This window comes from Geotrypetes seraphini, chromosome 6 (genome assembly GCF_902459505.1).
Source record: "Geotrypetes seraphini chromosome 6, aGeoSer1.1, whole genome shotgun sequence".
NCBI lineage: Eukaryota > Metazoa > Chordata > Amphibia > Gymnophiona > Dermophiidae > Geotrypetes > Geotrypetes seraphini.
In genome coordinates, this window is record NC_047089.1 from 228,394,123 (window position 1) to 228,411,216 (window position 17,094).

Sequence of the window (17,094 nt, forward strand, 5' to 3'; positions counted from 1 at the left end):
GTATTATTGTCAAAATGTCAAAGTTGGAAAGTTAAAGATAGATATACTTCTAATCTAATGCACACCTTATTAATCGCACTATACCGAAAAGGTACAAGGCGATTTACATTCAAAGAAGACGTAAAATCTATGGGAAAGTACAAAAGCAATCAATAATTAAAATATCATCATACCATGAATATTACAACAAAAAGTTTAAAAATGTTTACTTGCCTAAAATCTGTAAGGCTTATATTATTTTTCTCATACAGTTGGAGCAGCAGTAGGATCTTTTGATCTGAAAGTGAACAGAGTAATTATTTATATATTTGACAAACTTGTTGTCTACAAAAATCCACAGTTCTAAGTAGATAGAAAATTACATAGCTAGAATAATCAAATAATAAAGAAAGATGAGGTTCTTACCTCGATAATCTTTCTTGTAGATGTGTCTAGTACAGAGGTGCCCAATACGTCGATTGTGATCGACCGGTTGATCGGGAAGGCAACGCGAGTCAATCGCGGAGCCCATCCCGGGTTCTGTGATAGACTCGTGTTGCTGTCCCGATCGATCGGCCAATCAGCCTTCCTCTTCCCGAGGTTCTCCACTGGTCATCACTTCACGCACATCCATTCTCGCTGCACCCTTCCTTGCCTGACTGCCAGAACCCTTCTTCCCTCTCTCGCTTTCTCCCGTAGACACTCTTTGATAGACTGGAGGATGATATCACTTCCCTCGGGAGAAGGCGGGAGGGAGGTCTAGGGAAGTCACGACCCTGGAGAGCTGAGTGTCAGCTGCCCCTGTTGGAATCTACAGAGCTGCCAGACTGGAGAAAGGCGGTCGGGAGCAGGAGGTGCTCTGCCCAAAAATGCCAGAGCTGCTGCTGCTGCTGCTCTGACGTCTTGAGCCTGAAAATGGGAAACTGAGGTGGTTCCTATGGGGGGGGGGGGGGCTACGCATTCTTGTAAGTGCCGTGCTGAAAGGAGACTGGAATGGCTCTCATGGAAGGATTTATAGACTGGCTTTTTCTTTTCCTCGGCCCTGTGCGTCCAGAGATTTGGGCCTGCAGAAGCTTCGCACTAACCAGCATTCCTCTCCCCGACGTCAATTCTGACATCGGAGAGGAATTTCTGGGCCAGCCAATTGCTGCCTGGCTGGCCCGGAACTTCCTCTCCGACATCAGAATTGAAGGGGAGCGGAACGCTGGTCAGCGCAAAGCTTCTGCAGGGAGAGCTTGGGGCGGCGGTGGCTTGGAGGCCTGTTCCCCGGTGGCGGCAACAAACCTAGTGGCTTGGGGGAGGGCAGGGAAAAAGAAACAAAGGGGGCAGGCAGGGAGACAAAGAAAGAAGGGAAACAAAAAGAAAGAGGGAACAGGGAGACAGAAAGAAAGTGGGCATAGAGAGAGAGACAGAAAGAAAGTGGGCATAGAGAGAGAGAGAGAAAGAAAGAACAGGAGGCAGGGAGAAAGAAAAAAGGGGGCAGGGAGAAAGAAAGAAAAAGTTGGGGGAGAGAATGAGGTCTGGAAGAGAGAAAGCATATAGGAGAATGAAAGAAGGGAAGAAATATTGGATGCAGGAGTGGGCTGAAGTCAGAAGATGTCAGAAGAAGAAGTGCAGCCAGAGTGAAGTGAGAAAAAGTCAGAAGAAAGTGCAACCAGAGACTCATGAAATCACCAGACAACAAAAGTAGGAAAAATGATTTTATTTTCAATTTAGTGATCAAAATATGTCCATTTTGAGAATTTATATCTGCTGTCTATATTTTGCACTATGGCTCCCTTTTACTAAACCGCAATAGCGGTTTTTAGCGCAGTGAGCCTATGAGCATCGAGAGCAGCATGGGGCATTCAGAGCAGCTCCCTGCGCTAAAAACTGCTATGTGGTTTAGTAAAAAGGGAGGGGGTATATTTGTCTATTTTTGTATGGTTGTTATTGAGGTGACATTGCATAGAGTCATCTGCCTTGACGTCTTTGAAAAAAACCCGGAATATGAATGATAATTAACATTTTCTCTGCCTTTCAGTGTGCTTTGTGGTTTTTTGTTTTTTATTTTATTGTTGGTAGATCATTTTGACTTGGTCATTTTAAAAGTAGCTCACAAGCCCAAAAAGTGTGGGCACCCCTGGTCTAGTAGTACTGAACACTAGGGTTATGCATCTGAACTTGCAAGTTGCTTGCAGAATGCTGTCAATCGTTTTTGAACTCCGTCTCCTTCCCAGGCAGCTGCTCCTGCCCCCTCGGTTTGTACAAAAACCATCAAGGAGCACTGTAATGACAGACATGCAATAACCCCGACACTACAAATCTGTTCTGCTCTGTAACAAACATATCAATGAACATTATAACATTCAAGTAACTATGTGAAATCCGCACTTTATATATAGAGTTTGGAGCTATTTGCATGCCCTGCTATCAAGCAGAGACTTAAACTGGAATTTACTTTCTTGTGTGCTTTTCTTTTTTTTATCAGCTTATCTGAGAGAGAGAGAGAAGTCTCCAAAGCCAGTCTGATCCCAAGGAAGAAGGCAGGCAAAGCCTGCTTACAGGGCAGGGCTTCAGGACTAGTAGACACATCTACAATAAAGAAGATTATCGAGGTAAGAACCTAATCTTTCTTTCTAGTGCAATGTGTCTAGTAGTCTTGAATGCTAGGGACATATCAAAGCAGTCAGTCCACTGAGTCTAAGGCTGAACCTGCCTTCAAAATGGAGGTCTGAAAGCAGCGTCTTTCCTGGCTGCTATATCTACTCTGTAGAACTGGTAAAGGTATGAAGGGTAGACCATATAGCTGCTCTATAGATTTGCTCAGGTGAAACCACTGAGTCCCCATCCATGAGGTAGCAACTCCTCTGGTGGAGTGTGTTTTCAATGCACTCGGCAGTTGCTTATCGCAGTCCACATAAACGGAGGTAATGACCATTTTAATCCATCTGGAAATCAAGGTCTTAAGACGCCGGCATCCCTTTCTTAGCTTGACTGGTCAGAATAAAATGGTGATCCAATATGTGAAACTCATTGGTAACTTCGAGGTACTGGAGAAGCACTCGCTTGACATCCAGCAAACGCAAAGCTTTATCCTTTTTCTTATATTCCATAGGGTATAAAGCAGGCAAACAACTTCATGATTGACGTGGAAGCAGAGACTATGATCAGTAAGAAGGACGGAACCGTGTGCAAGGAAAGCCTTGCTTCTGTAATCTTAAGGAATGGCTCCCCACAGGACAAAATCTGTAACTCTGACTCAGCTCGCCAATATAATCACCACCAGAAACACTGTCTTGACTTTAAGATCCAGAAGGGAAGTCTCCTGTAAGGGCTCACATGAAGCTCTACTGACACCTTGCAATACAGTGTTAAGATTCCAGAATGGGAATGGGAGATGCACTGGAGGGCACAACTGAACAGCCTTTTTAATGAACTGGGTGACATCTGGTGAGAGGTCTGAGAACCTCTTCCCTCTCCCCAAGATTGGAAACAGGAAAGAGCTGCTATCTTCACTTTCAGGAATCTGACCGACAAACCTTTTTGAAGTCCCAGACTATTGAAATCAGAGCTCGTAAGGGCTCTACATCATCTATAACACACCAGTGCTGAAAGGACTTCCAGGCCTTAGCATAGGCTGCCACCATTGACGGCTTCTTAGCTCTAAGCATAGTGATAACAACTACATCCGAGTAACCCTTACTTGTCAGATCCATCTGTGGATGCTCCCACCTCTGAACAATGTTGAATGCCTGGGGAGATGGTGATCATTCCCCCATGACAAGAGTCTGCCAACTAAGAAAGTCGGCCTACATATTTTCCACTCCCACTACATGAATGACCAAGAGAGCCTGCAAATGAGCTTCCATTCTTTAAAAGAGGAGCTGAGCTTCTAGATGTAACAGGGCACTTCTGGTGCTTCCTTGCCTCTTGACATAGGCCACCACTGTAGCATTGTCTGAAAAGACCCCGACTGCCTTGCCTTCCAGAGACTTACTGCTACTACTACTATTCATTTCTATAGCGCTACTAGACATACACAGCGCTGTATATCAAAACATAGAAGAGACAGTCTCTGCTCAAAAGAGCTTACAATCTAGTCTAGACAGACTTCTCCAGTGCCTACAGTGCTAGCTGAATGGTTCCGAGTTCTAGTCGATTTATGGACCACTTTTGCTGAACCAGTAACAAACAACCCTGAACTGGGTGTCCGTTGCAATAACCCCGCCAACTGTAAAGGATGGAATCTGTCTGCAGCCACCACTGCAGCCTGTTTCTCACTTACAGTAATTATAGAAGCGGTTGCCGAAGTCATACATCTGAAGGGACCAGTGAGAGAAGAGTGTCTTAGAGAGGTCTCATGTGTTCTTTTACCCAATGGACCACTTCTATGACTGCCGCCAACAATGCCATGGGAGCTGGACTCTGCAGCAGGTCCAAAATCTTCTTCTGGAGCTTCAGTCTGAGTGGCTCTAAAAGAAAAACCTGGCCAAAGGCCATGTCAAACAAAACTCCTAGGTACTCCAGGTGCTAGGTCGGCTCCAGCTGACTTCTTGAAGTTGACTATTCATCCCAGGTCCTGGAGGAGTTGAACCACTCTTGACACGGTTCATTCTTCTTCCTCTCTGAATGGGGCTCTGATCAGCCAATTGTCCAAATATGGGTGCACTTGGATCCCTGTCTTGCGGAGTGTGCTGCTACCACCATCATTACCTTGGTAAAGGTACGAGGCTCCATTGCTAGGCTGAAAAGGAGCACAAAGAACTGAAAATACTGTTCCAGCACATGAAACTGAAAGCACTTCCTGTGGACCAGAAAAATGGGAACGTGGAGATAGGTGTCCATCAAATCGAGGGAGGCAAGAAATTTCCCCAGTGCCACTGCTGCTATGACCGACCAGTCTCCATGTGGAAGTGCAGCACTTTCAGTGCAGTAATGACCGACTTGAGGTCCAGAATTGGCCTCCATTTGTCTGATACTTTCTTTGGCACAATGAATTATATGTTTCCAAGTTTCCAAGTTTATTAAGTATTTTGATTTATCGCCTATTCAAAATTCAAGGCGATGTACAAGTAAATAAAAATTTTTGGTAACATACTTACAATTATTAAATTAGATATGGAGTATCTGCCCGAGCCCAATTCTTCATCTGGGACTGGCTCTAAGGCATGAAGATCCAGTAGCCTTTGCACCATTGCCAGGACTCTGGGGGCTCACTTTAGCTGGCCAGTCGGAGAATCTACAAAAAGATCTGGAAGGGAGGCACAGAACTTGATTTTGTAACCTTCTAGAACAACTTCTAGGACCCAACAGCCTGTGCCAATCTGAACCCATACAGACCAATAGGCTTACAGCCTGCCCCCTATCTAGGGGGGCTTAGCCCCTATCCTGGATTCATTGTGCTTTCTTAGAGGCTGGAGAAGGGTGACAGCCAGAGGCTTGCTGTCTTCTGCTATTGTAGAACCTTTGCTCTGTCCTCTGAAAGGGCCTCTTCATCGCTTGACCTTCAACAGAAGGAGGGAATCTTCGAAAGCCTCAAAAATTCTGACTCACACCCCAAGCAATCTGGGGTCTGCTATCCAGCAAAGCCTTAGGGGGATAGTCTGTAACACTGGCTATCAGGTCATCCAGACTCCTGCCAAATATGTAGCATGTTATTGACTCTGTAATGTACGTAATTCTGTTTCTGAAAACTTTGTGTATATATCCTTGTAACCTGTTCTGGGCTTCTGGGGACGACCTATAAAAATGAATAAATAAATAAAATAAATAAATTTGCCCCTGAAAGGGAAGCCTGCTCAGAGTAGGTTTAAAGGCTGAATTGCCTGCCTGCTGTCTGATCCAGAGTATCAGCAGGGTGGAGATAGCATAGGCTGACAACTTGCTCATGACTTATAATGTTATATGGAGTGTCCTCTATACCAGTGTTCTTCAACCTTTTTACACTATGGACCAGTGGAAATAAAAGAATTAGTTTGTGGACCGGCACTGGTCCACGGACTGGCGGTTGAAGAACACTGGCCTAAGTCATGGGCCAGACCCCATCCATCTCCGCCCCCATAATAGTACTAATTGTAACACCATTTTTTCCATATATATATATATAACACCAGGGGCAGCATAAAACAGCTATATATAAAATATAATCTTATTAACAACACATTATGGTTAGCCACAAAATTAAACTATACAAACCACACTATATGCTTCTCAACATTCATTCCTATCAGAACACAGATATCCCCTAAGCAAATATGAGACCAAAAACTAAAAGTACTAATATATACAAACAAACCCTAAGATGCAAGACTCTGTATGCAGTACAATCCCAGAGAAAAAGAAACAAAGGCATTTCTTCCTGAACAGTGCAAAATACAGACAACAGCTGTGCTTTACCTTCTGGCCTGCTCCCACCTAGCTGTTTTATGCTGCCCCTGGTGTTATCTTCAGGGCGGCTCCCTCTTCCTCACCGAGGCAGTGCACAAAGCCATGGACAGTGGCTCCTCGTACGTCCCAAGTCTCATCTGGAAGCCTTCCCTCTGCCGTTGCAACGTCAGAGAGAAGGTTTCCAGTTCAGGTGCAGGATGCGCGTAGGAGCCACTGCCCGCAGCTTTGTGCAATGCGGCAGTGAGGAAGAGGGAGCCAGCCTGAAGATAACGCTGCAATCGCACCATGGACCGGCGGTTGAAGAACACTGTTTCGGGCCCAATGCCCAATGCGGACCGGCAGGAAATTTCTGTGGACTGGCGGTTGAAGAACACTGCTCTATACAATTCACCACAGATTTGGTCTTCATCTTCCTCAGAGGCCAGGACTCAAGTCAGTCAGGTGTGGCAAGCACATACCACAAAGGAAGCCACAGCTGCTGCCTTAATCCCTAGAGCCAAAGCTTTAAATTGTCTCTTGAGGACCATGTCCCCTTTACGGTCCCGAGTATCCTTTAACATCACACCTCCTTCTCTAGACAAGATTTGTTTGGTGACCTGTGCCACCAGCTAATCCACATTCAGTTGAATAGCCAGCTGCTGGAAATCCAGAGTTATAGGGTAAAGTTTGGACATAGTCTTAAACACTCGCAGGGACTCTTCTGGATACTCCCAAAAGTCAGTGAGCAAATTTGTGATATCCGGATGTGAGAGAAAAGAACGTGGTCAGAGCAACTGAGCCGTTCATAATTGAGCATTGTAACAAGGAGCCTGGAGGAACTTCCAACTTCAGTTTTCGCAACGAGGTAGGTATAATGCCCGAGAGCACAAAGGCTCTGAACAGCTGGTGCACTGTGGGGTTTTCTTCCCGGTTCAAGACCACTAATGCTTCTTGACCGCTGTTCTCATGCAGAGAACCAGACTGCCAGAGAAACTGCATCTTGAGACAATAATGGCATGGAATCAGACTTTCCATCCTTCCAGTATGTACCAGACTGAACATCCTGGTCCAGTTCTATGTTTTTGTCTGGTCAGGGTGCATGCTGAGGGGAGAACCCCTGCACCACCGCTTCTGTCGCATCTAACTCAGATGCCAAGGACCCTCAGCAGTTCAAATAGAAGACTGACAGCATTCTGCAAGAAACTTGCAGGTTCAAATGCCTAGTCCTAGTGTTCAGGACTACTAGATGCATTGCACTAGAAAAAGAAATATAAAAGACAATACAATCATGAAAGAAAAAAAACAACATAAAATGTCTTTTTCATCAGTGGTATTAGTAGCGTAGTAAGGGGGAGGCGGGAGCGGTCCACCCTGGGCGCCATCTTGGTGGGGGCACCGGCACCCGTCCTCTTCTCTGCCCCCCCACTACCGTGCTTGCTCCTTTCCTTCCCTCATACCTCTTTACTGTTTGTGGCGTGAGCAGCAACCCCAATCTGCTGCTCGCACCAGCACTGGCCCTTCCTTTGACGTCACTTCCTGGACCTGCACCTAGGAAGTGATGTCAGAGGAAGCGCTGACGCTTGTGCAACATTAAAGGGGTACGGAGGAAGGGAAGGGGCACACGCGTGCAGCAAGAGGGGGCAGGGAAGGAATGGATGGGGGTGGAGATCAGGGCGGAGGAGGGGCACCACCACCCCATGCGCCTCTCATTCTCACTACACCACTGAGTGGTATATCTGTTTCAAACACTGAAACGTTCTTCAAATGTTTCCTGAAAATGCAAAAGTTCTCTGCAATCTAGTGTGCATATTTTCTGGGAGAAAGCAACATCCTGCCAGGCTGGTGGGCTCACCTGTAATGCTCAGTGTTGCTCCATAGGCTCCTAACAGCACAGCAAAGTGACTGGCGTGGCAGATTGAAGAGCACTTTCTCACCACTGCTGTCAAAACATCCACTAAAGCCTCTGGAAAGAAGATAAACCATTACAGGTAAAATCCAAGCCTTCTTCAGGTATTTACAATGCTATTTCCTGCACATTTTCATTCCTATCAAGTTTATCAAGTTTATTATAACATTTGATTAATCGCTTATTCCGAATTCTAAGCGATGTACAAAGTGATAAAATTACAAAATATAGGAAGACAAACATAAAAGAGATGTACTATAACTACTACTACATTGTAGTAAATAAAATTACAAACATAAACAACAAGTTTCATAACTACTAATACATAATAATAAATTAAATTACACGTACATTAATAAAAACATAGGGAAAACTCGGGATGAAATACAATCTAGTTATAAAAGTAGAACATTTAAGGTTAAAAACAATAGGAAGGGGAATAAAAAACAATCAAAATAGTTAAAATGGATTAAGAGCCAAAAGCAGTTCAATTAAACATTGAATGCATCTTGAAAAAGAAGACTCTTTAGTTTGCTCTTAAATTTTTCAAGATTCTTTTCACCTCTCAGATGAATTGGAAGAGAATTTCAGGATTAGGGAGCCGTAACAGAAAAAATAGTCTGCCGCCGCGTATTAATAACTTTAAGAGAAGGGATGACCAACAAATTTTGGTCACTTGACCTCAAGCATCTAGGTGATGTATATGGAATTAAAACCCTATAATGCAAAAGTCTGGCAGATCTTAAGGCAGAAACACCAATCCTTTGTAATCATATTCAGGAGTATGGAAAGATTTTACCTATTTTAGATCAGTTTCTGTGAAGTCCTAACTTGTTTCACAGGCAATGGTGCGCCTGCACCTGGAGTACTGTGTTAAGTATTGGTCACCGTACCTTAAGAAGGATATGGCAATACTTGAGAGGGTCCAGAGGAGAGCGACACGAATGATTAAGGGCATGGAAAACGTTTCATACACTGAAAGATTGGAGAGACTGGGGCTCTTCTCCCTGGAAAAGCGGAGACTCAGAGGAAACATGATAGAGACCTACAAGATCATGAAGGGCATAGAGAGAGTAGAGAGGGACAGATTCTTCAAACTTTCAAAACATAAAAGAACAAGAGGGCATTCGGCAAAGTTGGAAGGAGACAGATTCAGAACGAATGCTAGGAAGTTTTTCTTTACCCTGGAATGCACTTCCAGAGGACGTAATAGGACAGAGTACGGTACTGGAGTTCAAGAAAGGATTGGACAATTTCCTGCTGGAAAAAGGGATAGAGGGGTATAGATAGAGGACTACTGCACAAGTCCTGGACCTGTTGGGCCGCCGCGTGAGCGGACTGCTGGGCACGATGGACCTCGGGTCTGACCCAGTGGAGGCATTGCTTATGTTCTTAGGCTGGTTCCTCTAGGTCAGGAACTCTGCAAGGTCTTCCCTTTTCCAAAGATGAGGCAGGTCAGTGGCAAATGCTTCTAATTAGTAACATTCATAACAAACATATCTTGCTCAACTTAATCTAAAGTGCATTTCCAACTGGCAAGAAAGTACCCACTTTCAGCTTTCTTGACCTTCCACAGTGCATATTACTTTCCAATTGCTGATTACAAATTACTGAACCAGGCAATAAAGTTCCCATTCTCAGTTTTTTCTGACCTTTTGAGTTAGTAACATAGTAAATGATGGCAGATAAATCTAATCTAATCTTCAATTTATATACCGGGTCATCTCCCAATTGAGCTCAACTCGGTTCACATGTAATTAAGACTAGAGTACATAAGAAAGAGAGCATAGACGAAAAAAAAAAGCTGAATTATCATCAGTTCTTTGATACTATAGTTAAGCCGTTTAAGTTTTGTGTAAACAGCAGTTTTCAGGGCTTTACTAAATTGTTGTAGCTGGCCTATCAGTCTAATGGAGTCAGGAAGTCCATTCCACATCTCTACCAGCTTGAAGGCAAAAGATTGACTAAAAACATAAGAAATTGCCTCCACCGGGATCAGACCAGAGGTCCATCGCGCCCAGCGGTCCGCACCTGCGGCGGCCCATCAGGTCCATGACCTGTCAAGTGTTCCCTGTCTCATCCTAAAAAACCCATCACTACTTTCATCCGTATCCCTCAATCCCCTTATCCTTCAGGAATTTATCCAAACCTTCTTATAGATTTAATACCCTTAAAAGAAGGATAAGATAAAGCCCTGAACGGTTCATCCAGTCTGCCCATTAGTTATACTCATTAAAAATACATGATTAAATTAACTTGTCTCTTCTTTGATATTTCTGGGTCACAGACTGTAAAGTCCACCTGGTATTGTCCTAGGTTCCAAATGCTGAAGTTGCCATTCAAGCTTACTCCAGCCTATCCAACCATCCTGTTTGCAGGATATCTACCATAAAGTGTGGCCAGTAATATCCTCATGTTCCAAGTTAGTGGCTATCCGGATAAAATCAATAAAAGTTTGTTATTACATGATTTTCCAATAAACAATTTTCTTGGAAATAAATTTTATTCTTAACTTTAGAAAGAAAAGGTAGGGAGGATGGGCTTGTCCCCGTCTATAAATAGAGAAAAAAAGAGATTATATCCAGTGTCATCCTGTTTATAATTTGCCATAAAGCACCCTGATTTTAAACTGAAGAACGGAAAAACAGAAATGAAATCTAAACTGCAGACCCTAGGCATATATGAACACACATGGTACAGGAAGCACAATACCTCTCAGTGGACTGTTTATGGCCTCATCTCGTGACCTCAGCATTGTCGGCAAAAATAAAGAGTGTTGTGTGATCATCATGTGAATGACAGAGAGCTGGAGCAGAGAGTCAGAGGCCTCCTTCCCATACAACATATCAATAGCAGTGTTGAGCATTCCCAGAAATTTACAATCTCTGTAGCGATACCTTCACAAAAACAGATTCATCAAGTTATTTGTTTGTTAGGATTTATTTACCGCTTAAAAGTCAATGAATGTCAATAAAATATTGTAATCCAGAAAATGGCTCTCATTTACATGGAGACCGGACCCAACACGGTCCGTGTTTCTGAGGAACACTCCTTCTTCAGAGGTCCTATAGGAAAATGAGGTAGGAAAGGTGTGAAAATGGTGGCTGAGGAATGTGCACCACCCGTGAATGTGGAATCATTTGGTGAGAAATAAAGAAGCCAATGGTGTTAGCATGGAAGGGATGTGTGCGAGAAGTGCACCAGAAATATTTGGTGAAATCCAGAACCCAATACGAAAAGGATGTGTGTAAAGTGTGCACCAGCTGTGTTGGTGGTGACATGTGTAAGTGCTGGTATTGCTTAAATTATGTAAATGTGAGGCTGTGAAATTAAGCGAGAAACTGCATGTGGAAAAAATTGAGGAAGAACCAAATAAAACTAATAGAGAAGCTAATCAAAACTACCCCACCACAATCTTTTTCGGTGTATCATTTGAAATGACATACTACTGCACCTAATGTACAGATTGGTCTTATGAAGAACTTGGAATAAAGCTTGGAATCAAGATCATCTTCTCCACAGTCACTGTTTTTGTGTTTGCACCCTTTTTCACTCTACAGTGGAAGTTTACTTGGTGATTTTTTTGTTTTGTTTTAGAGTTCCTACCATCCAATACTGATAATATATAGCAACTCGATGCCTCTATCAGTGTGACAACAGACACTGCAACATCCTTCAGTCATAGCTCGGTCAGAGCATAGGGGAACTTACTTGAGGCCTGTCTTCACGAGGCTGCTCCATTCTGCAGGGACAAGATCAAACTGCTGCATGAGGAACAGAGAGATGCAAAGACAAAATGAGCAGACATTTGGGAGCAGCACTAAACCCTTTACGTCACATGCCAAGGACTTCATTCATGTGTGCATATGTATATACACTAGACCACACAAGGCCATGAACTCTTCACTGGACGAATATAAGTTACCTTTTTAGCTGTGAACTTGAAGGAATGAGGAATGAACATTATTTATAATATACTTGTTCACAGTTACAGAAGGGATGTAATGGTGTGAAGCCTAGTACTTTAGAAAAGTTTTTTTTTTCCCCTCCAATTCTTTATTCATTTTTCATCTTCCATCAAGTACACAATATTACATCAATTGAATCATACACATCACTTAAAATTCTTTCTATTATCATCTTAAATATATAAATTATCTCCCTCCCCACCTACCCTTTTCACAGATATTATAATCAAAAATTAACATACATGTGCTATATTCATAGATATTGATTAAATCTATATTATAACTATATACCACTCCCCTCCCCTAATTATAATTATACTTTCAATGGCGTCTAATCATTACAATAAGTTGTCAATGGCCCCCAAATCTTCTTAAAGTTATTAAATTCCCCTTTTGTATAGCAATTGTTCTTTCCATTTTGTATATATGGCATAATGAATTCCACCAGAAGGTGTAATTAAGTCTTGTGTAATTTTTCCAATTTCTGGTGATATGTTGAATGGCAACTCCTGTCATTATTAATAAAAGTTTATTATTATTTAATGAAATTTGACTTTTTATTCTCATTGACGTTCCAAATAGGATTGTATCATATGATAGAGCTACATGGTTTTCTAATAAACAATTAATTTATGACCAAATTGATTTCCAAAAGGCCATGAAACTGGGACAAATGTATAATAAATGATCTAAAGTCCCTACTTCCAGATTACAGTGCCAGCATCTATTAGACTTAGAGCAATCCAACTTTTGTAATCTACCGTATTTTCACGCATATAACGCGCGCGTTATACGCGATTTTACCTACCGCGCATACCCCTCGCGCGTTATATGCGTGAGCGCGGTATACCAAAGTTTTAAAACATAGTTCCCACCCCGCCCGACGCCCGATTCACCCCCCCAGCAGGACCGCTCGCACCCCCACCCCGAACGACCGCTCGCACGCGCTCCCATCCGCACCCGCATCCACGATCGGAGCAAGAGGGAGCCCAAGCCCTCTTGCCCGGCCGACTCCCCGACGTCCGATACATCCCCCCCCCCCGGCAGGACCACTCGCACCCCCACCCCGAACGACCGCTCGCACGCGCTCCCACCCACACCCGCATCCACGATCGGAGCAAGAGGGAGCCCAAGCCCTCTTGCCCGGCCGACTCCCCGACCGCCCCCCAGCCGACCCGCGATCCCCCTGGCGACCCCCACGACCCCCCCACCCCCCTTCCCCGTACCTTTAGTAGTTGGCCGGACAGACGGGAGCCAAACCCGCCTGTCCGGCAGGCAGCCAACGAAGGAATGAGGCCGGATTGGCCCATCCATCCTTAAGCTCCGCCTACTGGTGGGGCCTAAGGCGCGTGGGCCAATCAGAATAGGCCCTGGAGCCTTAGGTCCCACCTGGGGGCGCGGCCTGAGGCACATGGGCCCAACCCGACCATGTGCCTCAGGCCGCGCCCCCAGGTGGGACCTAAGGCTCCAGGGCCTATTCTGATTGGCCCACGCGCCTTAGGCCCCACCAGTAGGCGGAGCTTTAGGATGGATGGGCCAATCCGGCCTCATTCCTTCGTTGGCTGCCTGCCGGACAGGCGGGTTTGGCTCCCGTCTGTCCGGCCAACTACTAAAGGTACGGGGAAGGGGGGTGGGGGGGTCGTGGGGGTCGCCAGGGGGATCGCGGGGTGGCTGGGGGGCGGTCGGAGGTTCTTGGGGGGGGGGGGGGGTTGCGTCGAGGGCAGGAGGGCCTGGGATCCCTCCTGCCCGTAATGTAGTGCGGGGTGGGGTTAGGGGGTCGCCGTGGCCAGGAGGGTTTGGGCTCCCTTCTGGCCCAACTACCAAAGGTACGGGGAAGGGGGGTGGGGGGGGTCGTGGGGGTCGCCAGGGGGATCGCGGGTCGGCTGGGAGGCGGTCGGAGGTTCTTGGGGGGGAGGGGGGTTTGCGTCGAGGGCAGGAGGGCCTGGGATCCCTCCTGCCCGTAATGTAGTGCGGTGTGGGGTTAGGGGGTCGCCGTGGCCAGGAGGGTTTGGGCTCCCTTCTGGCCCAACTACCAAAGGTACGGGGAAGGGGGGGGGGGGGGGTCGTGGGGGTCGCCAGGGGGATCGCGGGTCGGCTGGGAGGCGGTCGGAGGTTCTTGGGGGGGAGGGGGGTTTGCGTCGAGGGCAGGAGGGCCTGGGATCCCTCCTGCCCGTAATGTAGTGCGGTGTGGGGTTAGGGGGTCGCCGTGGCCAGGAGGGTTTGGGCTCCCTTCTGGCCCGATATTGTCGGGAAGTCGGCGGTGTTGTCGGGAAGTCGGCGGTGTAAGGGGGGTGGGGGGGGTCGTGGGGGTCGCCAGGGGGATCGCGGGTCGGCTGGGGGGCGGTCGGAGGTTCTTGGGGGGGAGGGGGGTTTGCGTCGAGGGCAGGAGGGCCTGGGATCCCTCCTGCCCGTAATGTAGTGCGGGGTGGGGTTAGGGGGTCGCCGTGGCCAGGAGGATTTGGGCTCCCTCCTGGCCCGATATTGTTGGGGAGTCGGCGGTCCTTCGGGGGGGGGGGGGGGAGGGATGTATCGGACGTCGGGGGGGGGCATCAGGCTTTCAGGATGGGGACAGACCTTCAAGGGGGGACAGTGCACGGAAGTCAGGGGGGGTGAACGGAGAGTCGGGACAGCGCACGGAAAGTCAGGGCGGGCGAAAGGAGCGTCGGGCAGCATGCGCGGTATACCCGTGAGCGCGGTATATCAAAGTTTTTGTGCAAATCATCGTGATTTCTGCGCGCTATATTCGTGTGCGCGTTTTATACGGGTGCGTGTTATTTGCGTGAAAATACGGTAACTGGGGTCCAAAATGCTCTATGTAACAAAAAGAACCAGGTTTGTCTCATAGATGCGGACACTGTGCATCTCATTCTCCAAGACCAAATTCGTGGCCATTAAGATGCAGAAATTTGATGCTTAATCTCAATGCTCCAAATGTCTCTAAGACCAGTCTTTGTTTTTTTATTCATAAATCCAGATATCAATTTATACCACTGTGCGGCCTGGTGTCCCAAGAAATCCGCCTGAAAGCATAAGAAACTTTAGAAAAGTTCTGACACAGACAGAACAGGTGAAATGCTCCAGCAACACAGCACAAGAGAGTTCATTCCAAAAATTTTTTTAAAGTATGCAAAGTGCAAGTTTATGCTAGTTATGTACACACACAGTTTAGGACTACCCAATGGCTTATTAAATCACAAACATAGCTGTCACGAAAAGTCAATACACAGCCTTTAAAAATCATCAGTCATATGGAGTGAATACAAGAAACATGCCAGCATGAGCCAGAAAGACAGCATACGTATATTGGGCTCTTGAATTCTAGATGAAAGCTTGCATTGGTGTCTTACCAGTAACTCTTCCAGCCTGGTGAGCATGGCCTTCTCGGAGTCATCTGTCTCCTCTTGTTCTTTGCTGCTGAATGTAGCTATTAACCATGTTATACATGCTGACAGTAAGGACTTTTTCCAGGTGCAGGTTTCCTTGGCAAGGGGCTCCATTATTCTCCTAATGGAGTCTGCCACAACCCATCTGTACAATAAATGAATGTTAAAGCATTATTTTTGTCCAGATGTTACAAGGCTACTGCATTCATTGTATGATCACCTGCAGTCTATTGCAGCCCATAAAGGATATAAGCGAGCCTGGAAAAATGTCACGAGTATCTTTCTTCACCTTCCCTTCCTTCATTTTTTTCTTCTACATGTGATCCCAATTAATACCTTCGCTTCTCCTCCATGTAACAGGAGTGCTGACTGAAGCCCCTCCTCCTGTGTACACTGAAAACAGGGGTGCTGAATGACACCACAGCTGCTACTTTGCATAGTCTGAGAGCGAGGGGTGCCAACTGAGGTATAAGGACATAGATCCTCCTCTGTAAGACCTGGCAGCACAGTCTTTTCCTGGACTAGCGCTACTGGTTACTGTCAGCACAGGTCAATATCAGACAACAAAAGTGCATGGGTAACCTTACTCCTGGGGTAATTCTTTACAATTGTACAATGCAGAATTAGTATAGATTCTTCATCCTGTGCAGAATTCATATCTAGCACACCAGTATTCAACACAGGGATCAGGAGACGACAGCAGCTTGCCCGGTTCTCCTCTCCCCATACTGCTCAGGGCAAGAGGAGGAAGACAATGACTTCAGTCAGACCTCATCTTCCTCTTCTGGCAACCTTGGCCTCACTGCTCTGGAAGTTCTACAGACCAAACAGAGCATTGCGATCAGAAGGTGGCATAAGACTATTAGCGACTACTGAAGAAAGTGTGAGATATGTAGCTACAAAATCTATGATTTTTTCAGTGGCTGGAATGTCACTTTGGAATAAGCTGTTGGGACATCTAAGATTAAGCACTGACCGCTTTAGTTTTAAAAAGCTGTTGAAAACCAAAGGTATTTGTGGACGCCCATTTGAAGAGCCATACCAGCCTACATGATAATATGTTTCCTGGAAAATGTAACTTCTGTCTTGGCTCTGTTTGTTTGAGTCAATACGTGGATCTTTAAGTGCCTTTTTTATTGATTGCCTGGAGGATACTTTAGGCTGGGTATTGTCTGTTTGTTGACCCGCTGGGTTTGACACCCCCAAGGTCGGACGGACCCCCAAACAGGGCCCACCCAAGCTCTGTCCGGCCAAAAAACAGGGACTAGAAAACTTCTTAAACAAATTCCAACAGCCCTACCAAGGGAGATGGGTACAGCTCACTCAACACCTGCTGGAGACTGAAAGAAGATTGATGTAAATAGAGAAGGGAATATATTATATACTGTCCCATAGTATATAATATATTCAGTCTCCACCTGTTGGTCATGATTAGATATATACCCCATTCGTAAAGATTAACCTCTACTGGTCTGGAGAGTGCTAAAAGAATGGTATTTTTTTTTTTGTA

The 17,094-nt window shown here is 45.7% G+C and overlaps 1 protein-coding gene across 3 annotated transcripts in view; it reads right to left on the minus strand.

Annotated features, from left to right (window-relative positions):
* URB1 (URB1 ribosome biogenesis homolog) overlaps window positions 1-17,094 on the minus strand; it is a 152,823-nt gene that overhangs the window by 52,968 nt on the left and 82,761 nt on the right. For all 3 annotated transcript variants that reach the window (XM_033949919.1, XM_033949918.1, XM_033949920.1), the window contains 5 exons: window positions 15,549-15,729; window positions 11,945-11,997; window positions 10,946-11,130; window positions 8,180-8,290; window positions 214-277 (listed from right to left, as the gene is read on the minus strand). In XM_033949919.1, coding sequence (XP_033805810.1) covers window positions 214-277; window positions 8,180-8,290; window positions 10,946-11,130; window positions 11,945-11,997; window positions 15,549-15,729 — 594 coding nt within the window. The remainder of the gene's footprint in view (window positions 1-213; window positions 278-8,179; window positions 8,291-10,945; window positions 11,131-11,944; window positions 11,998-15,548; window positions 15,730-17,094) is intronic.